Source organism: Anser cygnoides, chromosome 1, assembly GCF_040182565.1.
Source record: "Anser cygnoides isolate HZ-2024a breed goose chromosome 1, Taihu_goose_T2T_genome, whole genome shotgun sequence".
NCBI lineage: Eukaryota > Metazoa > Chordata > Aves > Anseriformes > Anatidae > Anser > Anser cygnoides.
This window is the reverse complement of record NC_089873.1, coordinates 188,735,027-188,757,896: the sequence shown is the minus strand read 5'-3', so window position 1 is coordinate 188,757,896 and position 22,870 is coordinate 188,735,027. Positions and strand designations below refer to the sequence as shown.

Genomic DNA, 22,870 nt, shown 5'->3' with positions numbered 1-22,870 from the left:
CCTGTCCCCGGCACGTTTTGCTGCACCTTACCCTGTGGACTGCATGGCTCTAAGAATTCGTTTCAGCCTGATGGTCCAGACTGAACTCTTTTTGAATGTCAGCTATGCATTGAATCATACAGCTGACCTGCTTTCCTCCGGCTGCAGAAGCACTGCGTCCAACAAAGGGAGATGACAACAATATCACGGCCAGGAAAGGGAGGACTGATAACGTATATCATCAGGAGACTTGTCTCACCAAAACACCTGCCCTGCTGGGCTGTCCTGGAGGAAGTGTCCCTGCAGGGAGTTACTGCAAAGCGACCTTTACACTTCAAACACAAGCATGCCAGCTTTTATTTTGTAATAATAAATGCAGATAAATGCTTAAACTGCAATCAGCTTTTGTCATCTTGTTCTACATTTGCATTGGCATCTGGCACTGTGGGTTCCTGGCCTAAGGAGACCTACACAACAAAATAATATGCTGTTTTCACTGATCTCAGCTGTTTTTATTTTTAAATCAGGATCTCTTGCTTAATCTCCACAGCAAATACTGATGTACTGCCAACGCTGCAACAAGGAGCTCTCAAAACTGCTTGAGATTAACCCTGTGCATTTACAGAGGAACACCACCACTGCTCACTCTCCCATTTCAGTAAGAATAGCCTTATGCAACATTAATACAGAAGCAAGATCATCTGGCTAATAACTGAGTTACGCTTGGCCAGTAATGCTTAGTTATTCTCAAATCTCACACTATCATTCCAGTCCCTCTAGCTCTCCATTTATTTTCCATGATTTAATAATCTTTCAATAGAAATGAATCTGTTTTCTTGCCTTTTTTTTTTTTTTTTGAAAAGAAGTTCTGACATTTGATGAAATTTAATCAATTTCAGCATTTACAGAGGTTCACTGGGGCAGTTTTGCAACCACTCTGACACCATTCTTGGTAAGTTTGCCCAAATCAGCAACTAGAAAATATTGATCGTGGGGTGAGGAAAGATGACCCTATCCCTCAAAACCGGTGTAAGGTCCTATCGATAACCCTAAGAGATGCTTTTCACATACATTTGCACTTGGTTAGACTGTATACAATATACAAACTCATCTAAGTTTGCCAGCCCAGCAGAAAACTTTCCATTTCTTTCCTGCAGATTAGCAAGTTAAATTACTCACTTTATGTCAGCCAGCGAGTGCCAGCACTGACAAATTGGAGAACAGGGCTGGGAGGAAGAAGGGAGCCACCAGCCTAAAGCCATCCCACCTCTGGTGTCTCCTCCTCTCCCTCCAGCAGCCATAAGGACTTTTCCTGACTCATTGCAGATGCTGAACTGGGAAAAAAAAAGTTTTAATTTTATATCCTTAGAAATAACACAATCCCATGCACTAGAGCATCAGACTATGACACCACATAGCAAACCGTGGTTTTAAAACCTAGCAAAGAAAATTATCAAGGCATTGCAAAAATGGCAGATGGAAGCTCAGTCGCAGAGTTTTGTGCCACAGCAGCTGGTGGCTGCCTCCCTAATACACGGGGCCGAGGATCTCTTCCTCTGCCTGCACAACAAGCAGGAGATGGAGGCTTTGGGGAGCACCATGGCAAAGAGATATAGCAGGAAAAGCTAATGGAAATAAACAGTTTGTTGGATTCAGCAACCGGATAAAGATATGGGCAATAAGAGGGAGCACAGCTCTTCAAAAACGGATCACTCTTATTTCATTCAACGGATTTATATAGTAGCTTATTATTAACAAGTTCAAACAGAGAAAGGGATATGCAGTAGAAGAACCCTTAAAAATCCTAACAACTGAGGAAAAGGACATGGAGTGTAAAAGAACTACAGGTAGGAGAGAAAAACAAACAGGAGAAGCTTACATGCAGAAGTGAGGCAGGTTGAAGTAGCAGGGGAAAATTAGCAGGACGGAAAAAGGCTGGGTTTTAATCCACAATGAATATTCGAGACTTTCTTAAATTCATGCTTTGGGTGGAGATACACTGCAATGAGCAGCTCACAGAGGAACATGAACTGTGACATTACTCACTACAAATCACCACAGTAACCAAGCTGCCAATAAAGTCCAGCTTTTAGGCATCCCAGACCATTGCTTTCACTTCACCAAGCAGATTTAGATTTTTTTTTTTTCAGATTTTGAGGAGGAAAAAAAATATACGGCTTTATAGCAAAAACCTTTTCCCCATTAAGGTTTAAAAACAAACAAACAAAAAAAGCAAGCAAAAAAAGCCACAAAAGCAAACACACGCACAACATTCGCCCTCAAATCTAATCTGAAGAGAAAAATCAAGTACGTTGGGTGGTGCTAAACGCACCTTAAAAATTATAATGGCTAGTGTTCTTCAGATGTTTGGTCAAATATACAAGAATTAAAACAGTTAATAAATCAGTCACAGGTGTGACTGATTACCTTTTCTTTCATGCAGGTTTTTTTCTTAAAGATGGTCAGTCACGACTGAGGAAGCACAGCATCCAGACCGCCACTGCCAGCATAGCTTGTGATGTTCTCTTCTGTGAGCCCTTGAAGTAGTTCCGTTTCTGGAAGTGTTTCAGAAGTGTTTTCATTCTCTTGGCGATTTTTATTTAGATCTTCAAGGCTAATCATATTATCTAAAAACAAAGAAAAAAATCTAACTGCAGCCAAAAATACAAATTATATAAGATAATTTCAGGGATTATGTCAGGATAGAGTATTTGTAGAACAAGCTTTATTTCATCAGAATGCTCATGATTTTGCCACCTGAATGGCCTACCAAATACACCAATTTTTTCAGATTTGTCTCTGACAGATGTATATACTTCTATATGCTACTTTTCTGCTTCCTGTATGCTCTCCAAGTGAAGACCTTCCTTTCCTCCTTTTTTGTTTAAAATAACTCCTCTCCTGTTTCAGACACCAAATCCAAGCTTCCAGCAAGCGACTATTGCATATTTTTAATCTCATTATGCAGCTTATACTAAATTATACTAAACTAACATGGAAATCATGGAGCACGGAAAACAACCAGTAACCTTATCCTGTTATCTACACACAGCAGGAATTAATGCTGCCAGAAGACCCAGGCTTCCCTCGGACCTTGATATCTCTTGCTGTTCAAGAGCCTGACTTATTATTACGGTGGCAGTCTTTGGCAACCATTATGTTGAAGATGCTCAGTTTTTCAGAGAAAAGTCTAAAGAAAGACTTTTTAATGTTAAATTTCCTTCTGATCTGGAATCAGATAAACTTGAGCTAAATATTTGAGGAATGCTCTATGGGAAAGTCTGAAACGCAAAGAATTTCAGTACGTGCATCAGGGAACGTGATGTGATGGCTCACAGGGACTGCAGCTCTGCCATACTATGTACGCAATCAACAGAGGCACATATTTATTTACCACATCCTACTGATTTTCACAGAGAGGAGTGTTGTCACTCATTCGTGCTGAAAATCTTTGGCACACTTCACTTCAGCTTTAACTATTTTCTCTGATCTACAACAGGCACTTTTTACAGGTTTTGTATCACAAAATACACTTACCAGCCAAAGCATTTCCGTTTTGCAATCCACTTGTTTTCTGTTTCTCCTAAAACAGATAATAATAGACCAGAGAAAAAGAGAAAATATGCAACAAGAGATTTTGTTATTCTGAGAGAGAACAAGGTCCATATTCTATTTTACAGTTTCTAATTCATTGCATTTACAGGATTTTTCTCCTTTCCACTACCAGACAGCACAGTGCTCCTTAAGTAAAACCAACCTTCACAAAGCAACAGCCACAGTGGGAAGGAGCAAAAAAAAGTAATTTGTAGGTAAGTTTCTGACTAGACAAGGAGAATTAGGCTGCTGTCAATCACTCAGTGACTTCTCTGCTACAGCCCTCGGTAGAAGTAGCCATGAAGAAACTAATGCTAGTGGAGGAGGATGGCACTCGCTTATACGATAAGAACATTAGGAGAAGAACAATTAGATATGGTAGGTTGTATTTAATGAACATAGGCCAAGGCGGGACAACAGCATCAAGGAAAATGTTTTTTATCTCCCTTAGCTACTTCGTATGTATTTCTGAAGCAAACCATTCAAAATCTGAACCCTACCATGGCCTGGAGCTGGTTCTGGAAATATTCAAAAGAGTACACAAAGCATCCATCTCCTCATTGTGAGTATTAAAAAACAAAGCAACTTTATTAGCAAAGAGCAACATCTTGCTTCATGAACTGAATGCTTCCTCTTTACACCTGGAATATTGGAAAGCCTTCCGAAATCCCCTAAAATTCGTACCTCCACAGAGGTCTTCCACAGTAAATAGATCATCTTTGAAACTTTCCAGTCAAGAGGAACTACATAATCATCTGGCAACAAGGATTCTGCAGAAGAAAATATTTTTGCAGTTGAGTGTTCAGATCTCTTCATAGCCAAAATATATCACTTTATTATAGTTTTTGCAGACTTAAGTACGTAGACTTTTTAAACTGAGCGGTTATCTACATGAGCCAGCAGCAAAGGCAAAATTTAGGTTTTACAGAATCTAAGGCCAGTGCACGGGAAGGGGCAGAGATTTGGTTTTGGTTTCTTTTTCTACGCAAAGACTTTCCTACCACGCTTAAAGCTCCCCCACACCCTCCCCCGAAACACAGCACAAACAAGACCGACAGAAAGCTCTCAGCCTGTAAATTAAACAAAATGCAATTTCAGTAACAAAACGAACAAAATGTTTCTAATGTTTAATTAAAATTTTAATTACTTTCTAATATTTTAACTGCAACAACTCTTCACTGTTTAAGAAGCTGAAAAGAGATTCTTTGTAGGAGAGCAGTCTAAAATATGTCCTATGCTTATACAACAAACATCTAAGAAAATAAATCAACTAAATCTTTCATTTATAAATATCCAAGGACATTTACTTGCCAAAAATTTTCCCCACAAAGTAATTTCAACAAAAATTGATGGCAACCGCCAGTCAGGTAAAATACTACAGTTTGACTGTGTACATCAATAAATAATAGCCTATTAATATATAATAGGCCACAAAAAAGCACAAATGCTTTTGAATTTGTGGGAAAACTGCGGTCAAATCAGAACATGACCAGTGTTCTGCATTGAGTATTCACAGTTTTGAGGGGAAAAAAACAGCAATCACAAGCTGGCAGGGCTTCAGAGAGATATAAGGGAGGCTTTGTATTCCTTAAAGGTTGCTTCCAAAGGAAACTCATCTAAACACCAGAGAAATTCACTCAGAGAAGAATGACAGTTGATGTGCTAAGCAGTCAAGTGTTTCTGAATGCCTGCTTTTTTGTTTTTGTATTTTTTTTTTGTTGTTTTTTCCCCTGGCAGATCGCTTTTTTAAGTCATGGCCAACTCCAGTCCCTCCTAGACGATGGCATTTAACATCACAGACGTGAACGCCAAGTTTGGAGGAGAATAATATTATATATATAAGAGCTGAAGACATCACCAGTTCTTCATAGCTCTGTTTAGCTCTACATGCAAATGCTTTGGTGTGTGGTGCCAAACTGAGATAAAGCAGCACGGCAGGTTTCTTGGGCACCACCCCAAGCCCAGTAGTGCTGCCAGTGGTTTGCCATCACCGTTCTGACATGTAGCAATACCATCAACTTTTACAATAAAAACAACAAATCTGGAAGTCACTTTTGGTGTACGGACAGGGCATAAGCTGCTCTTCAGCTGTCTGACAATTTTCACACGAGGGTACATGGTTAAGTTTAAATTCTATTGAAACAAACAGGTGTAAAGGCCTATGTGTTCAAAATCTGGTCTGCATTTTTAAATCTATTTGTTTGCTAAATCAAAGTTACTGTTTTTTCATAGACTAAATTTGGACCAAGAAGTTGCAGGACTTTACACACAGGGAACACTGCTCTTTCACCACGCTGTACTGCAGTGATTTCCAAACATGCTTGTTGTTGCTGACCACAGCTCTGTAGTCAAGTCAGCCTGCAGTAATTTGGAAATCACGCTTGCCACGCACAACTCCTTTGAGGACTGATCCTACTGCTAACTTAAAATGTCTAAACTGAAAGTACAAAAGTATGACAAATGGAGGTCTGGGAGGCAAGCATACTGTTACACTTCTTAATCGTGTGTGATTAAAAAGAAAGTATTGCCTATTAGCAAATGCATCCCCTTAGATTGATATGCACTTGGAAATTAAATTATATTCATTATATTCTGGGAAAGCATTTCAACCATGTCTAAGCCACACAGGGGTCTAGGAGAACTTTGCTAAACAAAGAAAAGGGAAGGCTACAATATTCACCAGGCAAAATAAAAAAAATCTAACAAGAGCATACATTTTGTGTCATATTTTCCACTTAGTTTTGTAATCAACACATTAAAGTCTTACTTGATATGATGCATTAAAACACCAACAAGAGCTTCATGCTTTGGATTTAAATTTGCTAAGCAAGTTTTACTACAGAGACTGCACATGTGAGGCCAAACCCAATAGGCCCTTAGACAGATACTGAAGATGACTTAAGTTTAAAAAAAAATCTCCAAAGCAGCAGTGATTCCTTTCAATAGGGTTAATATGTCTCTAATTGTTACCTGCAATGAAAATGAATATTTAATCACGCACACATATACATATATTTATATAGCAGTAGTAACAAGAGTATTACCCAGTGGAAGACCTGGAGAACCAAAGAGCTGCACAAGTTGAAAAGCAAATCCTACTGATAAGGGAAGTCCCAGAAAGCTAGTTTTCATTTTCACATCTTCAGTATCTTCAGATGGCTCTGGATCATCTGTTCTGTGCACATTTTCAACACAGCTTTCCAATACACAAGCATCTTCTGGATATTCAAAAAGGACTTGAAGAGAAGACAAAATATCTGGTTGTTTATTTGTAACCTCTGAAGAGGCTTGTTCATTCTCACTCTTTTTTTCATCAGCCACCTGCTGTTGCCTAACAGTTCTAGCTTGCTCCTCCTCTGTCCTGGAAGCTACACAAACACTACACGAATATTTTGGCATAGGAGAAGATTGTCCCAAACGAATATATGAAATATCTTGTAACAGAGAATCCACACCAGGGGTGGGCATGGAACAGGGTGCCTCAGGGCCACTGTAAGGTGCAGAATATTCTGGAAACTCAAGGTTTTTTTCATGTTCCTCTCCACGGTCTTGGTTTAGAAAGCTCTTTTGCTCCACTTCTAAAACACTTTTTGAAGGACTGTCATCTTTTAAGGGGACTTCCTTCCCTCGCTCTGTACTACCAGCAATCTCTCTTGGTACATTAAACTTTGGTGCCAAGTTGACAATTCTTCTGCGTCTTTTCCTCCTTGACACAACTGGTGCAGCATCATTTTTTGGAACATTTACTTCACTCGAACCGCGTGGGGAGGTGTTCCTGGATTCCCCAAGTGAACCCATGTGCATTTCACCAGCTGGAGATGCCAACAGACCATTGCTTATTACATTACCAACCTCCTCGGTTAATGGTACCTGGTGGTTTTCCTCTACCAGTCCTTCATTTGACTGATGGCAGTTTAGCTCTGTTGAACTGTTAGTATAAATCTGCTTAGGTTTCCTCACTTTTTTTTGTCTTTGTTCACCTACAGTCTCATCCTCAGACCAAGAAGAGAGAGAAACTTGTGTATCAAAGCCCTGCTGCAATTCCTCGGTAGATAAATTAATCGAAAAAAAAGCCCAGCCATTAGAGCAATTCTCTTCTGTTTTTAATGCACTTTTATTGTCTGTGTTACTATCAGGCACATCGTAATTTAGTTTTGAATTGGAACACAAAGAGATTTCTCTTTTTTCACCATTTAAACATAACAGTTTAGCTTCCATGTCAGGTTTACATGTAATTCTAAGTTCGTTTTCTGTGCTCGACAGCGGACCGTTATCTTCACAGTTGCGTTTTGGTTTTTGGATGGAATTTTTATCATTGTTTATTTTTAGGGAACGGCTCTTGCAAAGATTTTCATCGTGCCTTTGATTTGTTTCCTCAAAATCAAAAGCATTTTTGGTTAGGTTTACAGTACAAAAAGGTTTTACATCTATTAGAAGTGAACTGTCACTTTCTACAGGCAACTCATTTTCTAGTGCACTGCTGGACACAGCTGAGATCTCAGGCACAGTGATAGGAGACCCTTCTTTCAAGAACCTTGCAAGTTCTTTAAGGCTTTCACGATCATCCTTCGTCTGTTCTTCACAACCTGTTACTGGATCCTCGGGACCTTCACTGAATGTAGACAAAGACTTTCTGTTTTCTTCTTCTGAATCATCCTCCTCACTTTCTGATGTTTCCTGGTCGTCTGGAATGAGATGAGTTGCTCCACCTAACTTTTTCTTCATGATTTCTGTATGATTGCCTTTCATTTTGTTGCTTCTTCTTTGCTTTTTCCTCTGCTTTGCTTTTGTCAATGGGTGCCCATGGTTCTTCTTTAAAATTATCCCCCTATGTGAAGAATAAATATATATATTTCAGCATTAAGATATTTGTGGTGTTCAATTTGAAAGTTATATATTTTACATAAGTATGATAGTCAAACACAGACTACCTGCTTTTTTAAATTGATAAAATCTCAGGTAAGAGCTTTAATCGATTAAACAAGCGTATACCTTGCTATTCAGAACAATCTTGAACATTTTAAATTTAAATAAATATAGATCCAGTGTCATCAACTTAATTTTACTAAAAGTATCAAAAATCATTGCAAGACCAAACAATATGATTCTGGATGTCTTTATAAATTATTTTTTAATAATAGATACTACATACTAGAGTTTTAAGAGCTACTGCTATTCTGAAATGTCATACTGAGCATAAAGGTACAAAGTGGAAGAACTAGTAAGCAAATTTTACCCATTAAGATTAAACAGACTACAATGAGATTAGTTGGAATTAAATTCAAAATGTACTAACCAAAGACCTGAATAATGCAATAATGTACAGCAACTACAGCAATCTCTGAGACTGCTCAACGTATTATGAGTAAACACACTTATTAGGAAAAAAATATTTCTCATTTTATTTGCAACAAAATAATACAGTACAGACAAATTAAGTCAGTTGCAGGCAGTTATTTAAAATTATTTTTGACTGAATCTCTCACCAACTTCAGCAGATAGCAGCCGTAACAATGACTTTTCTGAAATTTTGGTGTTAAGTCTGTTAAGTCTGCCACCTAACCCTGAAATGAACATGAGTAAGAAAAAGCCAGTCTAGAAATCAAACTTCTTCCAATGCAACCCTTAAAAGAGATCAGGTTCGCAAGGCTGTTTCATCGATTATTGTATGAATCAGGGATATGCTGCTTTTCTGCAGTTCTTAGTTCTTCTTTAATTCTTTGTTCAGAATGGTACTTCATACAACACACTAACCAAAGGAGTAGCTAGAAGAGTCACAGGGTAAAATTAGTCATTTTCTGGGCATTCATATCTAACATGAGCTGTTTTAAGTAGAGTATTCTGAAATTCTCAAGTGAGGAAAATAAAAGGGGGGTGTGGGGGTTGAGTTTGCATGCAGAAAGCCAGAGACACTGGCCAGCGACTTGGGACTTAAGGTCATCTGCAGAGACCTTACGCTACCTACCCTTACCCTTTATTCATTCTTTAATTTATTCCTTGCTAGCACCAGAGAAATTCCTTCAGAACAGCCCCACAAAGCCAACCAACCTGCCCAAATTGCTGGGTTGGAAGCAGCTCAGCAGCCTTCTAGGCCTCTGTGTAGCCACAAAGTCACTTACCAGAACTGGATTGAAAAGCCCCAGTGCCTTGATATCACTGCAAAAAGCACTGTGGGTCTCAGAAAATACCTTGTTGGAAAGCACACACATTTTATTGCCCAAAAATGGCATCCAAATGAGACATCCTTCTAACAAATGGGATCTCCTCCAAGTTGCGGTATTTAAGTCTACACGGTGCTTTCCTCTGAGTAATGAGATCTGATTTGTAAAAGGGGAAATCAGCGGATCTTCAATACAGGATGCTATGGCTTACGTGGAGATGTTTTGTTAGCCAAGATGAATTTTGCCCTGAATTTTGCTTGTGATGCATTCCCTACTCTAAAATATGCTTCCTTTAAAAAAAAAAAAAAAAAGAAAAAGCAAAAAAAAAAGCATAAGGATTGAATAGATCTTATTTGTCTATTGAATCAAATGATAGAAGAGTGAAACACAATGTTAACAAGAGAGACTATTTTCTTACATGTAATCCATCTAGTTATACTAATCACAGGACATGTCTTAAATCCTGACATTAGCTTTCTTCCTCTTGAAAGGGAGCTTTTGAGAAGTGTTTTTAGAGAGGAAGTTCTCTGAAGTTCTCTAAACCATAAAACCCCTTACCAATGAAGTACAAAATAATATCCTATTTTTAATTGTTTTGAATGGGGTGGGGAATAACACATCAGACCTGAGCACCAGTTCCAAAAGAATTCAGTGTTGTGTCTAATGGACCTTGTGCTGCCATTACCAGCCCTGCAGAAATGACCACCAGATGGCCCAGCGAAGGCTGAAATCCAGAAGTCAAGGAGTGAACTTCTCCAGTTTTGGTGTTACAGGAGCTACCCTCTTGCTCACCAACCACCTCTCCCAGCTGAGTCAGTGCTGCTGTCCGTAGAAATCAACTTTACTACAGATTCAAGCATGTTGCTGTTGCCTAACTCCTTGTATATCTGACAACCCTTTCAGGATAATTCTGACAAAACCTTTCCCAGGCTAGGATGGCACACTGAGAGGTGTTGAAGAACTCTGCGGAAGCGTGAAAAAAAGTCTGAGGCCAGCACATTTACTTACTCTCCTCACCATTAATTCTGATTCAGGAAGCAAAAACTCACAGGAGAGGATTCACTTTAGGACTGCCAGAACAGCAGAAATAGATCCACCAAATTATGGGAGAAGAAAAGTGGATAATCCAGAGAAACCACCAGCTGCTATTGCACTGAAATTGTTGCGTGTCAAAATAATGATGAATGCAAACGTTGGTTCAGGCTGATGATTTAGCATACCTGCAAGTGTCATTTAATTCAACAGTAGCATTCAATAGTTCCTATTAGATACAACCACGACATTTCTATATGTTGGAAAAGTAAAATTTTTTGGGCAGTACAGTGAAACTAGTTTTCTAAGGATTTGGATTTTCTAGAGAAAGGACAAAAACAAAAAGGGAAATGGTAGGCTCCTGAATGCAGAATAATAAACTTTATTATTCTTCCCTATTCAGGCAAATAATTTGAAGAAAATACTACCCCTACAAAACACTGTAATGCACTGTGATGGCATAGCTGAAATTTCCCTGCTTGGGGTATATCCATCCATTATGTCCTTTTGCATGTAATAAAACAAATTGTCTACTCATTTTATTTTTATCTTAGTTCTTCCTCTTTCTGTCCGCCTACATGCCCTTTTGAAGAGTTTTCCCAACTGTAAAACCATATGGCACACAGCAAAAGTTTGAGAACCAGCATGGAGATAGACTTTTCTTCTTTACAGAGGCATTTGCTAGTAACTTGTTTTAAAGCACATACAACACACTCAAGGGGGAAGAAAAAAAAAAAGAAAAAAAAAGTGCAGTTTCAGTTGTTATTTACATTTTTCCATATATTATGTATTTTAAAAACATACTTATGAAATGCAACCATTTAGTAATAAACAGATCTGAAAAAATGTAATAGTATTTTTGCTGAAATAGGAATTCACAATACTTTGAAATTTCTCACCCTACCATTTAGATAATATTAAAAGCTTTTTGCTGTAACTCTATTACATGTGACTTCCAGGTTGTAATTTAATGCTCAAATTAGCACTTGCAGCCTAACTGGAGGCAGTGCTCCGATGACACTCTTTACCAGAGAAACAAACACATTTTCATGACAGCTGCCTGAGGTAGAACATGCAAAGAAAACAATTTAGACAAGTTAGCAATGCTTTTTTACTGGAAAATGGCAAAATCAGGAAAAAAAAATTTTTTTTTAAAGTTCATTGTAACAAACTTCAGCTCTAGTTTAAGCTGATGTCTGCTTGATATAAAAAAAAATGTCTGCAGGCGTTCCTGTAATAACGTGTAGAGGAATTGATAATTAAAAAAGCAATTCTATATGACATTTAGCAATGAGGTACACGCTCTCTGAAAAATTTATACTATCACTAATCTCCAGAGACTCCGGAATGGATTTTCATTATCAGAGTTACAGTAAAGCTGCTTATATAAAATGGTATCTACTGGGATACACTCCACCTTTCTTACCTTACAATAATATATAACAAGTCCACAAACACTGTTGAATTAATGTCGAATGAACTCCTTGTGAGCTAACTTTACTTCAAAAACAAAGAGAAATGGTAGCTGTAACTTTGGAGTAACAACAACAAAGAGAAAAATTCATAGTGCCAGCCTTCTTAGTTGCATATCACAGAACCACTGAATGGTTTGGGTTGGAAGGGACCTTAAAGCCCACCCAGTTCCACCCCCCTGCCATGGGCAGGGACACCTCCCACCACACCAGGTTGCCCAAAGCCCCATCCAGCCTGGCCTTGAGCACCTCCAGGGATGGGGCACCCACAGCTTCTCTGGGCAATACCTTGCCTTTACTTACATGAGTGCTAAAGCTGCAGTTCCTCAAAGCCAAATAGAACATTAGTATTAGGTGATTAAGGAATTGGAAAAAAAGACATGCAAAATAACTTTGAGCCTGACACCTTAAAAAATAGCTCCTCAGCAATACAGGGCTTCTTGAAATTCCATTAGACAGATGAGCATCCAACTTAGCATTTTAAATCTGTGCTTTTCAACAAGTCACCCTTTCCTACTTTGGTCTAGATGTTGGCCGTGCACTTCCTCTGACACAAGTCCTGTGAGGAGCGGCTGAGGGCACTGGGGTTGTTTGGTCTGGAGAAGGGGAGGCTGAGAGGAGACCTCATTGCTCTCTACAACTACCTGAAAGGAGGTTGCAGTGAGGTGAGTGTGGGTCACTTTTCTTAGGTGACAAGTGATAGAAAGTGAGGAAATGGCCTCAAGTTGCACCAGGGGAACTCTAGATTGGATCTCTGGAAGAATTTCTTCACGGAGAGGATGATCAAGTATCAGAATGGGCTGCCCAGGGAAGTGGTGGAGTCCCCATCCCTGGAGCTATTAAGAGACATGCGGACGTGATGGTTAAGGACATGGTTTAATGGTGGACCTGGTAGCATTAGGGAGATGGTCGGACTCGGTAATCTTAAGAGTCTTTTCCAACTTAAATGGTTCTATGATTCTGCTACCTGTCCTACCCACCTGTCTCACCCTCTTTTTGGGTGGATTTAGCTGCCTGAGCCAGCACGGAAAAGAAAGCAAGTACTTAATTTTATTGTTGAGCTGATTCAACCCACCAAAACAAGAAGTAAAATAAGTGTCTAGCTAAGAGTAAGGATGTGGTAGGAGCAAGGTAACTCCTTTCAGCAGCAGCAGCATGTTGGGATGCCTCACAGCCCACCTTACAGAAATTTACCATACACGATTCCTAAAAAACGTTTGCACATTCCAGTGTTGTAAATTGATGCTCCCCACTCCAAACCAGTAAAGATCCTACTAACTGGATTCAATCTAAAGAAAGTCGCTACTTCATCTCCCAACAGCATTGCCAGTAGTAGTGAGAATTAATCTTTACAAAACATGCTATTTCTTCACAATGCTCAAAGAGCTACCCCAATCTTTACCACTTCTGCAGGACTGCTGTTTATACAGTTCCACACAACATATGATCAACCATCAGATTCCTGCCATGCTGTAGTCCAGACACAAGAGGCAGTGATCTAGAGAGTACACAGACAAAAGCATACAATTGGTTTGATCACAGCATCTCTTGAGAAGCTGTCCTTTTAATCACATCCATGTGTAAGTTCACCACTTCATTTCAAAGTAAAATGAACAAACAAAAATACAACTGACCCCAAACTCCAAAAATCTCAACTGCCTGAGGTGCCAGACATAGAAATTCAGTTTTCATATGATGGTCCATTCAGTCCACAAGATGTTTTGGGTGGAGTGATTGAACTGATCCTGTCTGCCCAGTTAATGAAAACCACCACTGTCTTCTGACTGAAAGGGCCAATCTCCTCTTTTGGTTCTTTAGTCATGGAATATGTTGATCAACATTAAGGAAATCTATCCTGAATATACCCATTAACATACATGTACACACACATACGCACTGAGTATATTTCTGCCCAGTATCACACATCTGCTTCCTGAACAAGTGAAAACTCAAAAGCCACTCTCAACCTCATTTAGGTGCCACAAATATCTCACCTGGCACAACCCAAAATACTAACCAGAACATAAAAGAACAAAGAGACAACAGGTACCGATGGATGCTAACAGAGAAGAGACACTGTTTTTTGTTTTACTGGATTTCTCTGCAACATTAAGTAGGGCTCAACATTATAAAGCAAAAGGAGGAGAAAAAGGACCCAATGAAATACTACAAGTGATCTGAATCCATCTTAAAGGGATGCAATTTTCATTTAAGCTCCCTCTCTGAACATTTAATATGGATGCAGATGTCAACAGTGTGCACTGGAAGTACAGCACAAACCACGTTTGCAAGTCTGATAACATTTCTACAGTAACAGCCCTATTAATTGGATGATATCAGCTCAATCACAAAGACAACCTATTTGAAATTAATCCAGGCTAGAGAAATATGCTGCTTTGAGAAGTCGTTTGAAGACACATGAACTATTGTCAAATGTACACTGGTTAATAAAGTTTGGTGTAATCTGCTGTGCAGCGCTGCTCCTTAATTTATTATTGATATAAAGACATTTCTATATAAGATTTTATGGAACTCTTTCTAAAACAGGATATAAAAATCCCACTGTCCCACACAATGAGCAATCTGTGTTTTGCATTATTTTCTGGACAAACCCTAGCACTATTATACATCTGGATGTGAAGCAATTAGCTCTCACAAAATCCTAAGCACTTTCAGCAGTAGCAGAGCACACTTTAAATACAACATGCTACGAAGTTGGCGGTCCAGGTTGGAAACCATCAGCTGAAGCACACTGAGGTGAGGACTGCAACTGACCAAACATTATCCATTGCAAATGTAAAGCCCACTTGACTAACATCCAATTCACAGATATTGAAAAAACATGCACAACTATAACAGATCACCTTAAAAAATCTCAGCCTTTTTCATTCAAAATTAAAACAATGTTAGAGATTTATCGTATAGCACAAATGTATATAACCTAAGCAGTTCAAAAAATACAAGACAGTATCGAATCTGAGTGGATCCTTGATTTTAGAAGAAATAAGATCTGCATTCAGAAATTAAATTCTGTGAGCTGCCTCACAATCCATTTCACAATTCCTCTCCCTTACAATCTACTGCTTTTCAGGCATGTGCTTATGCAATTCTGCTCATGCAGCTCTGCCCAGGAAAAGGCAGATTTGCTGAGGCTCTCATGAGATCGTGAAATAAAACATGTCTTACAATGTGGTCCACAAATAAGACACTTTCCTGACCCTAATACCTGAAAAATATCCTTACTGTGTACAAGCCACTTGAAGTAAATAAATAAAAAGTGCTATTTTTACCAAAAAAAATAGAGAAATACGTATTGTGATGTACTGTCAGTACTTGGATACATATATAACAGCCATCAAAACCAGAATTTAGTCATAAGCAAGCACAACAAAAAGATCTTAAAGTCAACAATCAGATTTACAGGGTGAAGCGTTGGCCTTTCTTCTTGAGGCATATTCACACAGAAAACAGATGTAAAATGAAGTTTTAAGACACAACCAAAATCAAGTTGATGAAAACCACGGGTGGGAGTGTCAGGAAGCAACAGAAGCACAATGAAAGCAGAATGGACTATTTGGAGGTATGCAATAACCTATTTTCTACTAGGGACTTTCAGTGAAAGATAATAGATTTCAGCTGTATTTAAAATAGCTTCCATCAACAAAACTGTAGCAAAGACATGTAATTAAATATCTACAGCACAGACTGTACTCCTGAGAACAAAACACAAGAAGATGCCACAAACTTCATGAGGCTAAGAGAAGAATGGATGAAGAAAAATAGATAGTATGACAAAAAGTACTACTGTCAGCAGAACAGGAAAAAATTCAAAAGGATACCTGGGGGTGGGGAAGATTTAATAATCTCACTTTTTAAATCAGCGTCAGCTTAAGATGAGGCATTAAAAAACAAAACAAACAAAAAAAAGAGAATAAGGTGTAGCTCTGCACACAAGTTGATAGTTCAGGGAAGGAAACAGAAGAGGGAAATGGCTCCAGAATTACAGAGCAAACTATAGCAAAAACACATAGGGTAGAGAAGATCATGCCAAATCAGAAAGGCAGAGTTTCAGAATAAGACAAAAAGGGGGGAAAGAAAAGTTGCAAGAGGAATATAATAAAGAAAACAGTAACAGCAAACATTAAGTACCCAACCTATAGCCTAGATGATAGCACCACTAAAATTTACGTCTAACTGCAGAGTGTTGTTATTGAGAACAGTCACAGTAAGTATGAGGCTTAATCTGCGCATCTCAAATGCTGTGTGAAATATTGAGAGCTACATAACATTCAATTATAACGTGTATTTTCCCGACAGTATTGCATCTTTTTGTAAAAAACAAAATAAAAACAAATCTCAGTACTTTATCATACTGGCCTTTCACCTACTACTTTTGTGTATTGATCTTTCTCCTTTGGTATATCATATGGGCTAAGACTGATATGGGCTAAATAGTTCTTTTGATATCCTGGACACTGCTATTACTATATCCATTAAAGTAGAATGATTTATGCCAGAAAGGGCCTCTGGAGATCATATGGTCCAACATCCGCTCAAAACAATACCAACTTAGACCTTGCTGCTCAGTGCCTTGCCCAGCCAAGTTTTGAATGCTCCAAGAGTGGAAAATTACACAACCTCTGGGGAAACTCTGCCTCTGTCTCACCACCCTCACAGTGGATTTTTAAGATCTAACTGTAATTTCCCACGCTGCAGCTTCTGTCTGTTGCTTCTCATCTGAGAAGAGCCTGGCTCCACCTTTATAGCCTCTGTTCAGCAGAAGCAATCTCCTCTTGAGGCTGAACAGGCCCAGTTCCTCTCAGCCTCCCCCTGGGCACCGTGTGGCCCTCACCTCCTACTAGGAGCAGGGAGCTCAAAGCTGGGCCTTCTCAACAAACCAACCAGCCAAAAGACAAACTCATTTCATCTCTTTACAACTCACTTCCCTTCAGAGCAGTAGAAAGTTAACCCTTTGTCAGATCTCTTCGCTCACAACAAAGCCTCTCCTCAAGATCTAGGACCAAAAAGGGCAGCGCTATGGACATAACCTACATTATTAGGAACAAGAAGTCATTCTAGACTGCTGGAATGAAACAAAAACATAGGATGAAACCCAAAGCTTTAACTGTGCTTTCAATATATACAATATGATTTATTCTTCCGATATATAATAGTTTTTCTGCACAGCCATGAGCACAGTCTCGTAACTACAGGTTTCATGAAGTGAAAACAGCTTTGAAGTTTTCTCAGGTATACTTCATTGAACGTTTGGAGCATGTACGAAACAGTTTGATCTATAATCTGCAAATGTAGCTCAAATATGTACGCCTGTCTTGCTCCAGGTAAAGATCCAATAACTCTGCTTTTGTTTTCATGAGTCCTGGAGAGCAATGTGTTCATCTTACAGAGTGAAGCTATAAGGAAAAATGCAAAACAAGGGAAAAGTAATATGGCCCAATCCACTCCAGATCAGGCCCATGAGCCATAAGAAACTCCTCGTGTTAAGAACAAGGTGTGAGAAAGCTGTTCAGGAAGTTGTTATAGAGGTTAACAGTTATCTGTGGTAACCATAGGTTACCAAAACTGATGGGTAGAGGAATAAAAATGATCATAAGTATCATGAATGAAAGGACAGCCAAACAGGATTATAGCCCCATAACTAATTTCTAATGATACAATAAACCCCTTAGAAATATTATGCCAAGTTATTTAACCTGTCAGCTAAGGCAGAACTTTTTAGTCTGTTAGTAATTTGAGAGATCAAACAAAATCTACTGAAGAATTAATGTTTGTTCGTTTTTAATCAGTAGTTACATAACATGTTCCGAAAATTGTGCTCAGAAAATGTTTGTCTAGTATGTTTTCAGAAATCCTACAATACTCACAAAGTTAGCATCAGGCCAATACATGAAAAGGACAAACAGGACGACCACATGATTACAAAGCAGCCACTCTTTACCAGTTTGAGGGACCTCATGAGAAAAGTTGATGCTGAATTTAAGTGACAACTTAAAAATGCAAAAATATTTAAAACCATAAAAAGGCTGCAAGTACGACTGAGAAAAAATTACTTCACAGACACAATATATGCTGACTTGGCAGAACATGATGTTACAGCAGCACGATATACCAGTAAAATACACGTTAAATGGTCAACGACAGCCTACCTGAGGAAGGAAGTAGCTCTCGATGTGGAAACAGCATTATCAGCTAAAAGGAAACTGCAAAGACCCATTCCAGATGCAATACTTTTCAAACACTAGAGAGTTTTAACCTAACAAATAACATTTCAGCAAAACCATACTGCTCTTGCTTTTATTTCAAAAGGATGAAAAGATAAAATATTGAAAAAAGGAAAAAATATTGAAAAAATGTCACTGTAGAAACAGTGAGGTGAAATATTTCCACACATTTGACTTACATGAAACAGCCAAACACTCTTAAATTCAGTATTTGATTTCAATTGTATGAACTGCATTTCAACACAATGTTGTCTTACTGCTACTTACTGGGAGGTGTAATACAGGCCTGTTTTCTTTTGTATGGAAACCCCTCAATTCTCAACATACACCCTGTTGTCTCACCCCCATGATGTACAGCAGAGAGGGAAAGAATTCCTTCCAGGAAACATGCTTGCTAGGATGAAGCAGAAGTTCAAAACTACAGCTATCATACACAGGAATGTGAAATTACAAAAACACTTTTTTTTTTTCCTAATTCACTGAAAATGAATCATACCGGTCAAAAAAAAAAAAAAAAAAAAAAGCCTGACATCCTAAATTACACCATGAAAGACAGAAAATAATCATATACAAATGTTATCAAATGTTATGGGTCTCATCCCAGTTAGACAAGCCTGATCTTCAGTTATCTATTAACAGAGAAAGAAATAAATCTACCATCTCTGTAGAACATTTCAAGAGAGAGAACAAAAAAGAAAAAATCTTGGCTTTCTTCTTTAAAGAAAAAAAGCTTAAAAAATACCCTGCATAGTAAAATAGATTAGACTGAATCTAAAAAGGACATGGACACCAGAACAGAAGACAGAACTCCTAATAGGACACCATTTAATACTTTTTTTTTTTAAATGTTGTTACATTAGAACGTCTAGTGTTTTATTATTATTATTTAGATGTAAAAAAAGACAATCACTAAATCATCTGTCAAAGCTTTTAATACTTTAGGAAATAAACTAATAAAACAAGAAACACAGCAGTTAGATTAAGCAATAAAACTAGAGCTCTTTCTTTTTCCTTTATAGCTATATACAATTACGTGTTGCTAACTGCTATCAAATTATGTATGTTCTGCAGACTAACTCTGATTTAAATTTCACGCTTAGAAGAGCAGGGTGGTAAAACTACAGCTAAGCATCTTAACTCTTCTGTTTAAATTTACTTACCAAATCTCACTAGCTTGAAGTATGCAACAGATACTTAGAATCTGCATTTGTAACACTATTATTTCATCATACACTATTAACTAGCAATTTACTAAAAATCAAAAACAACAGAAAACCTTAATTCTAGGTATATTGTTAGTATGTGTGACAAATTAATAGGTGTATTGCATAAATGCTATGCCAGACAGAAAAAATATCTAGAGCCCAGGTCTAACTGAAATAGGAGTTCTTACATTTCTTGTATGTACTTTTTGACAAAATAAGTCATTTTGAAATTTTTAAATTTTAATAAGTCATTTTTGAAATTCATTACCTGTAATATGTATTTCACATCCTCTCTTTATTGCTTTTTTTTTTTAAACATATAAATATTGTAGTGTAATATGCCATCATGGATGAAAAGAAATCAACTTCTCTTTCAGAAACACATATTTCTAGTTAGTAGCTTAAGCCACAGATGTGAAACCCTCACGAAATATATATAACAAAACAAAGATCATGTGTTACACAGTAATGGCGATTTCACCTACCATGGACTTACCTTGGAATACAGCTTTATAGATTAAGCAGTTTACAGTAAGTGTTTGATACTCTGACAAGTTGCAAAGCATTCTGTTCTTGTTACATATCCCTTGGCAGATAGCAAGCCTATACTGATCAACGTGCTTCACATATCAGAAATACTCACCATCCATCAACAATTTATTAAAAACATACATATAACACAAATATGCTGCATCCTTTTAAAACAGTCTTAATTCCTATCTACTTAAATACTAAAATTCAGTTAAAGAAAACAAATATCAAATAAGAATATTTCTAAAAAAATCTTTCAAAAAACTGAAGACAGAGGGTACCAAAAGATATAACGCCAAATTTCAATAATCACCTTTTTTGTCATATCTTAGCACACCGCCTGAATATCACACATAATTAATAAATTTTATCACTTTATTATGACTTAAAAGTCATAATAATTATGATCATGTGAGTAAATAAAATGAGTCTCTCTAAAACCTTTTCATCTTCCTCTCTGTTGAAATGTAATTTATATTTAAATATAAAAACTTCAGGATAATTGAAGTATTACTGACCATTGACAATGATTTCCATGATTCTCCTGAGACATGGAAAAAGATGACTATGAAAACTAAAATACAGTAAACGCAATTGGTATGAATAATATACAACAAGGTAAGATCATTAATATAATTGGAAAGCTGCTTCTTTTTAATACATAAACAGTAGTTCAATATATTAAGAAACGGTGCACTATTTGAAATAGATTATTTTTCAAATAATTAAAACATTACTGAAATGTGAAACTGCATACTTCGACTCTTACAGTTTAAAAAATCTTTTATGAAAATGTTATTCTAGATATACATTAAATTGTATGAATGTAGACACACAGTAGTTGTATAAAACCACAGAAAGATAATTCATTATATACCCAGATTTTTATGTTACTCAAGACTTAAAAGATGAAGCAATTTTTAGGGCCCACCACAGAAACTCCCAATAAGTTAAAAAAAAAAAAATCATGCTGGCTTCAGAATTTTCAAAATTCTGATGACTATTGCACCATTATAATAGTAATAATAATAATAACTTTAGTTATGTTTTCACATTCTCAACAAGCCTTCCTATTCAAGACTTACTCATTTAGTGTTTAAGGATGTCAAACATAGTTAGACCTGAAGATAGGTTATTTCAGCTAACAGGTTACTAGCAATGCTCATCTGAATAAAAATCACAAAAGCTTGAAAACAAAAACTGTTGCATTGAACTACTAAAACAACTTCGAAGACAAACGTATTTTATTAATACAGCAAGCAGTTAGAAAGCAAGCGAAGTCAAAACTTATGAATTCATCAGGTTTTAAGCGAAAAAGGATAAAAATTAGTCAATCTCCATGCTGTCTCATTCGTTGTTATGCGCTGAATAACAGATCACATTGCCTGTGCCAAAATTAAGAATGTAACATGGTTTTACAGAACTATCTCCAGTATTTGTATTGAATTGATACTTCCAAGTACTTAATTTTTATCCTAGATGAAAGAAATTGCCTTAGAAAGAGCAACGAAACTGGCATTTGTAGTGAGAACATTTAGTTTAAGTACAAAAAGAGTTGGTGGTGCACAGACACAATCATACTCTACATGCTGCTACCACTGAGAATGAATAAATAAATTAAAGAATTGAGGTTACAGAGTTTAAGGCTGGTGAACACTGTATTAACAGAACGCTGCTTCAGCTGAGATGAGCTTCTGAGACAAAAAGCCAGAAAATACATGCCAATAGCTTGCCAATTGTCAATATATACCAATTAAAACAAAAGGACAATCCAAGACATAAGTGTTTTCAAAAAGATCTCATAAAAGATAAAGAGTCTCAATTAGAATCATTAAAATCAACTACTACATAAATAAGCTCTTCTTCTGGGCTTTAATTCTGTTTTAAAAGGTATCTAATAGGACCTCCTTAAAAAAACTGTTCAACAGTTACTTGTTATATGAAAACATCATGTCTTAAGTTTAGGAAGGAAGACTGCTATACCTCATACTATATCAAATATTTTACTGAAATCAAAGTTATTACAACTGTAATAAATATATATATTTTTAAAACATTTAATTTACAATTTTATTTACATGCAAGTCCATTAAAGGAACAACCTCCAGAAGGGAACGGTCCTGAAACAGGCCTATTTAAAACAGAAAATCCACTACTTTATTGGAGGTGATGATGTGTTTTAGAAGGGCAAGTAACAGATTTTTGTAACTGACTGCAACTGTGTTATCGGCTACTGGAAATAGTGAAAGAATTCCATGAGTCTGTATTGCCTCCCCACCTATGTCTTCGCTGCAGAGGTGGCCTTTGTGTGTGTTTGTGAGGAGGTGCAACTGAATTCATGACAATAGGTATGGATATTTGATATTCGTATCGTTCCAACATCTGAGCAATCTTCTCACGAGTGACCCCATGTTTATTCCTCCTACAAAAATAAAAACTTGAATAAATTGTCTGGTATGTTTATGTTTACAGTCTTTAAAAAAAAAAAACTAATTTCACATTTTTTTGTTCTTGCTTTTCATATCTATAAAAAACAGTTGTATTTTCCTGCATTACTTAGCAGTAAGCCTTAGATAACTGAAAAACATACATTCAACTAAGTCAAGTGATTGCATACATTTTTAAACTAAAATGCTGTGACATTTGAAATTTCA

At 37.2% G+C, this 22,870-nt stretch overlaps 1 protein-coding gene across 2 annotated transcripts in view; it reads right to left on the bottom strand.

The window, feature by feature from the left end:
* Window positions 1-2,467: 2,467 nt before the first annotated feature.
* Window positions 2,468-22,870, bottom strand: part of N4BP2L2 (NEDD4 binding protein 2 like 2) — a 41,807-nt gene continuing 21,404 nt past the window's right edge. Inside the window, exons 7-10 of one of the 2 annotated variants that reach the window (XM_066989714.1) lie at window positions 22,495-22,638; window positions 6,618-8,401; window positions 3,517-3,562; window positions 2,468-2,606 (exon numbers count right to left, since the gene is read on the bottom strand). In XM_066989714.1, the coding sequence (XP_066845815.1) occupies window position 2,606; window positions 3,517-3,562; window positions 6,618-8,401; window positions 22,495-22,638 (1,975 nt within the window). In that variant the 3' untranslated portion in view covers window positions 2,468-2,605. Of the gene's footprint in view, window positions 2,607-3,516; window positions 3,563-6,617; window positions 8,402-21,441; window positions 22,639-22,870 lie in introns of those variants that run through there. The other variant, XM_066989715.1, reaches the window with a different exon arrangement.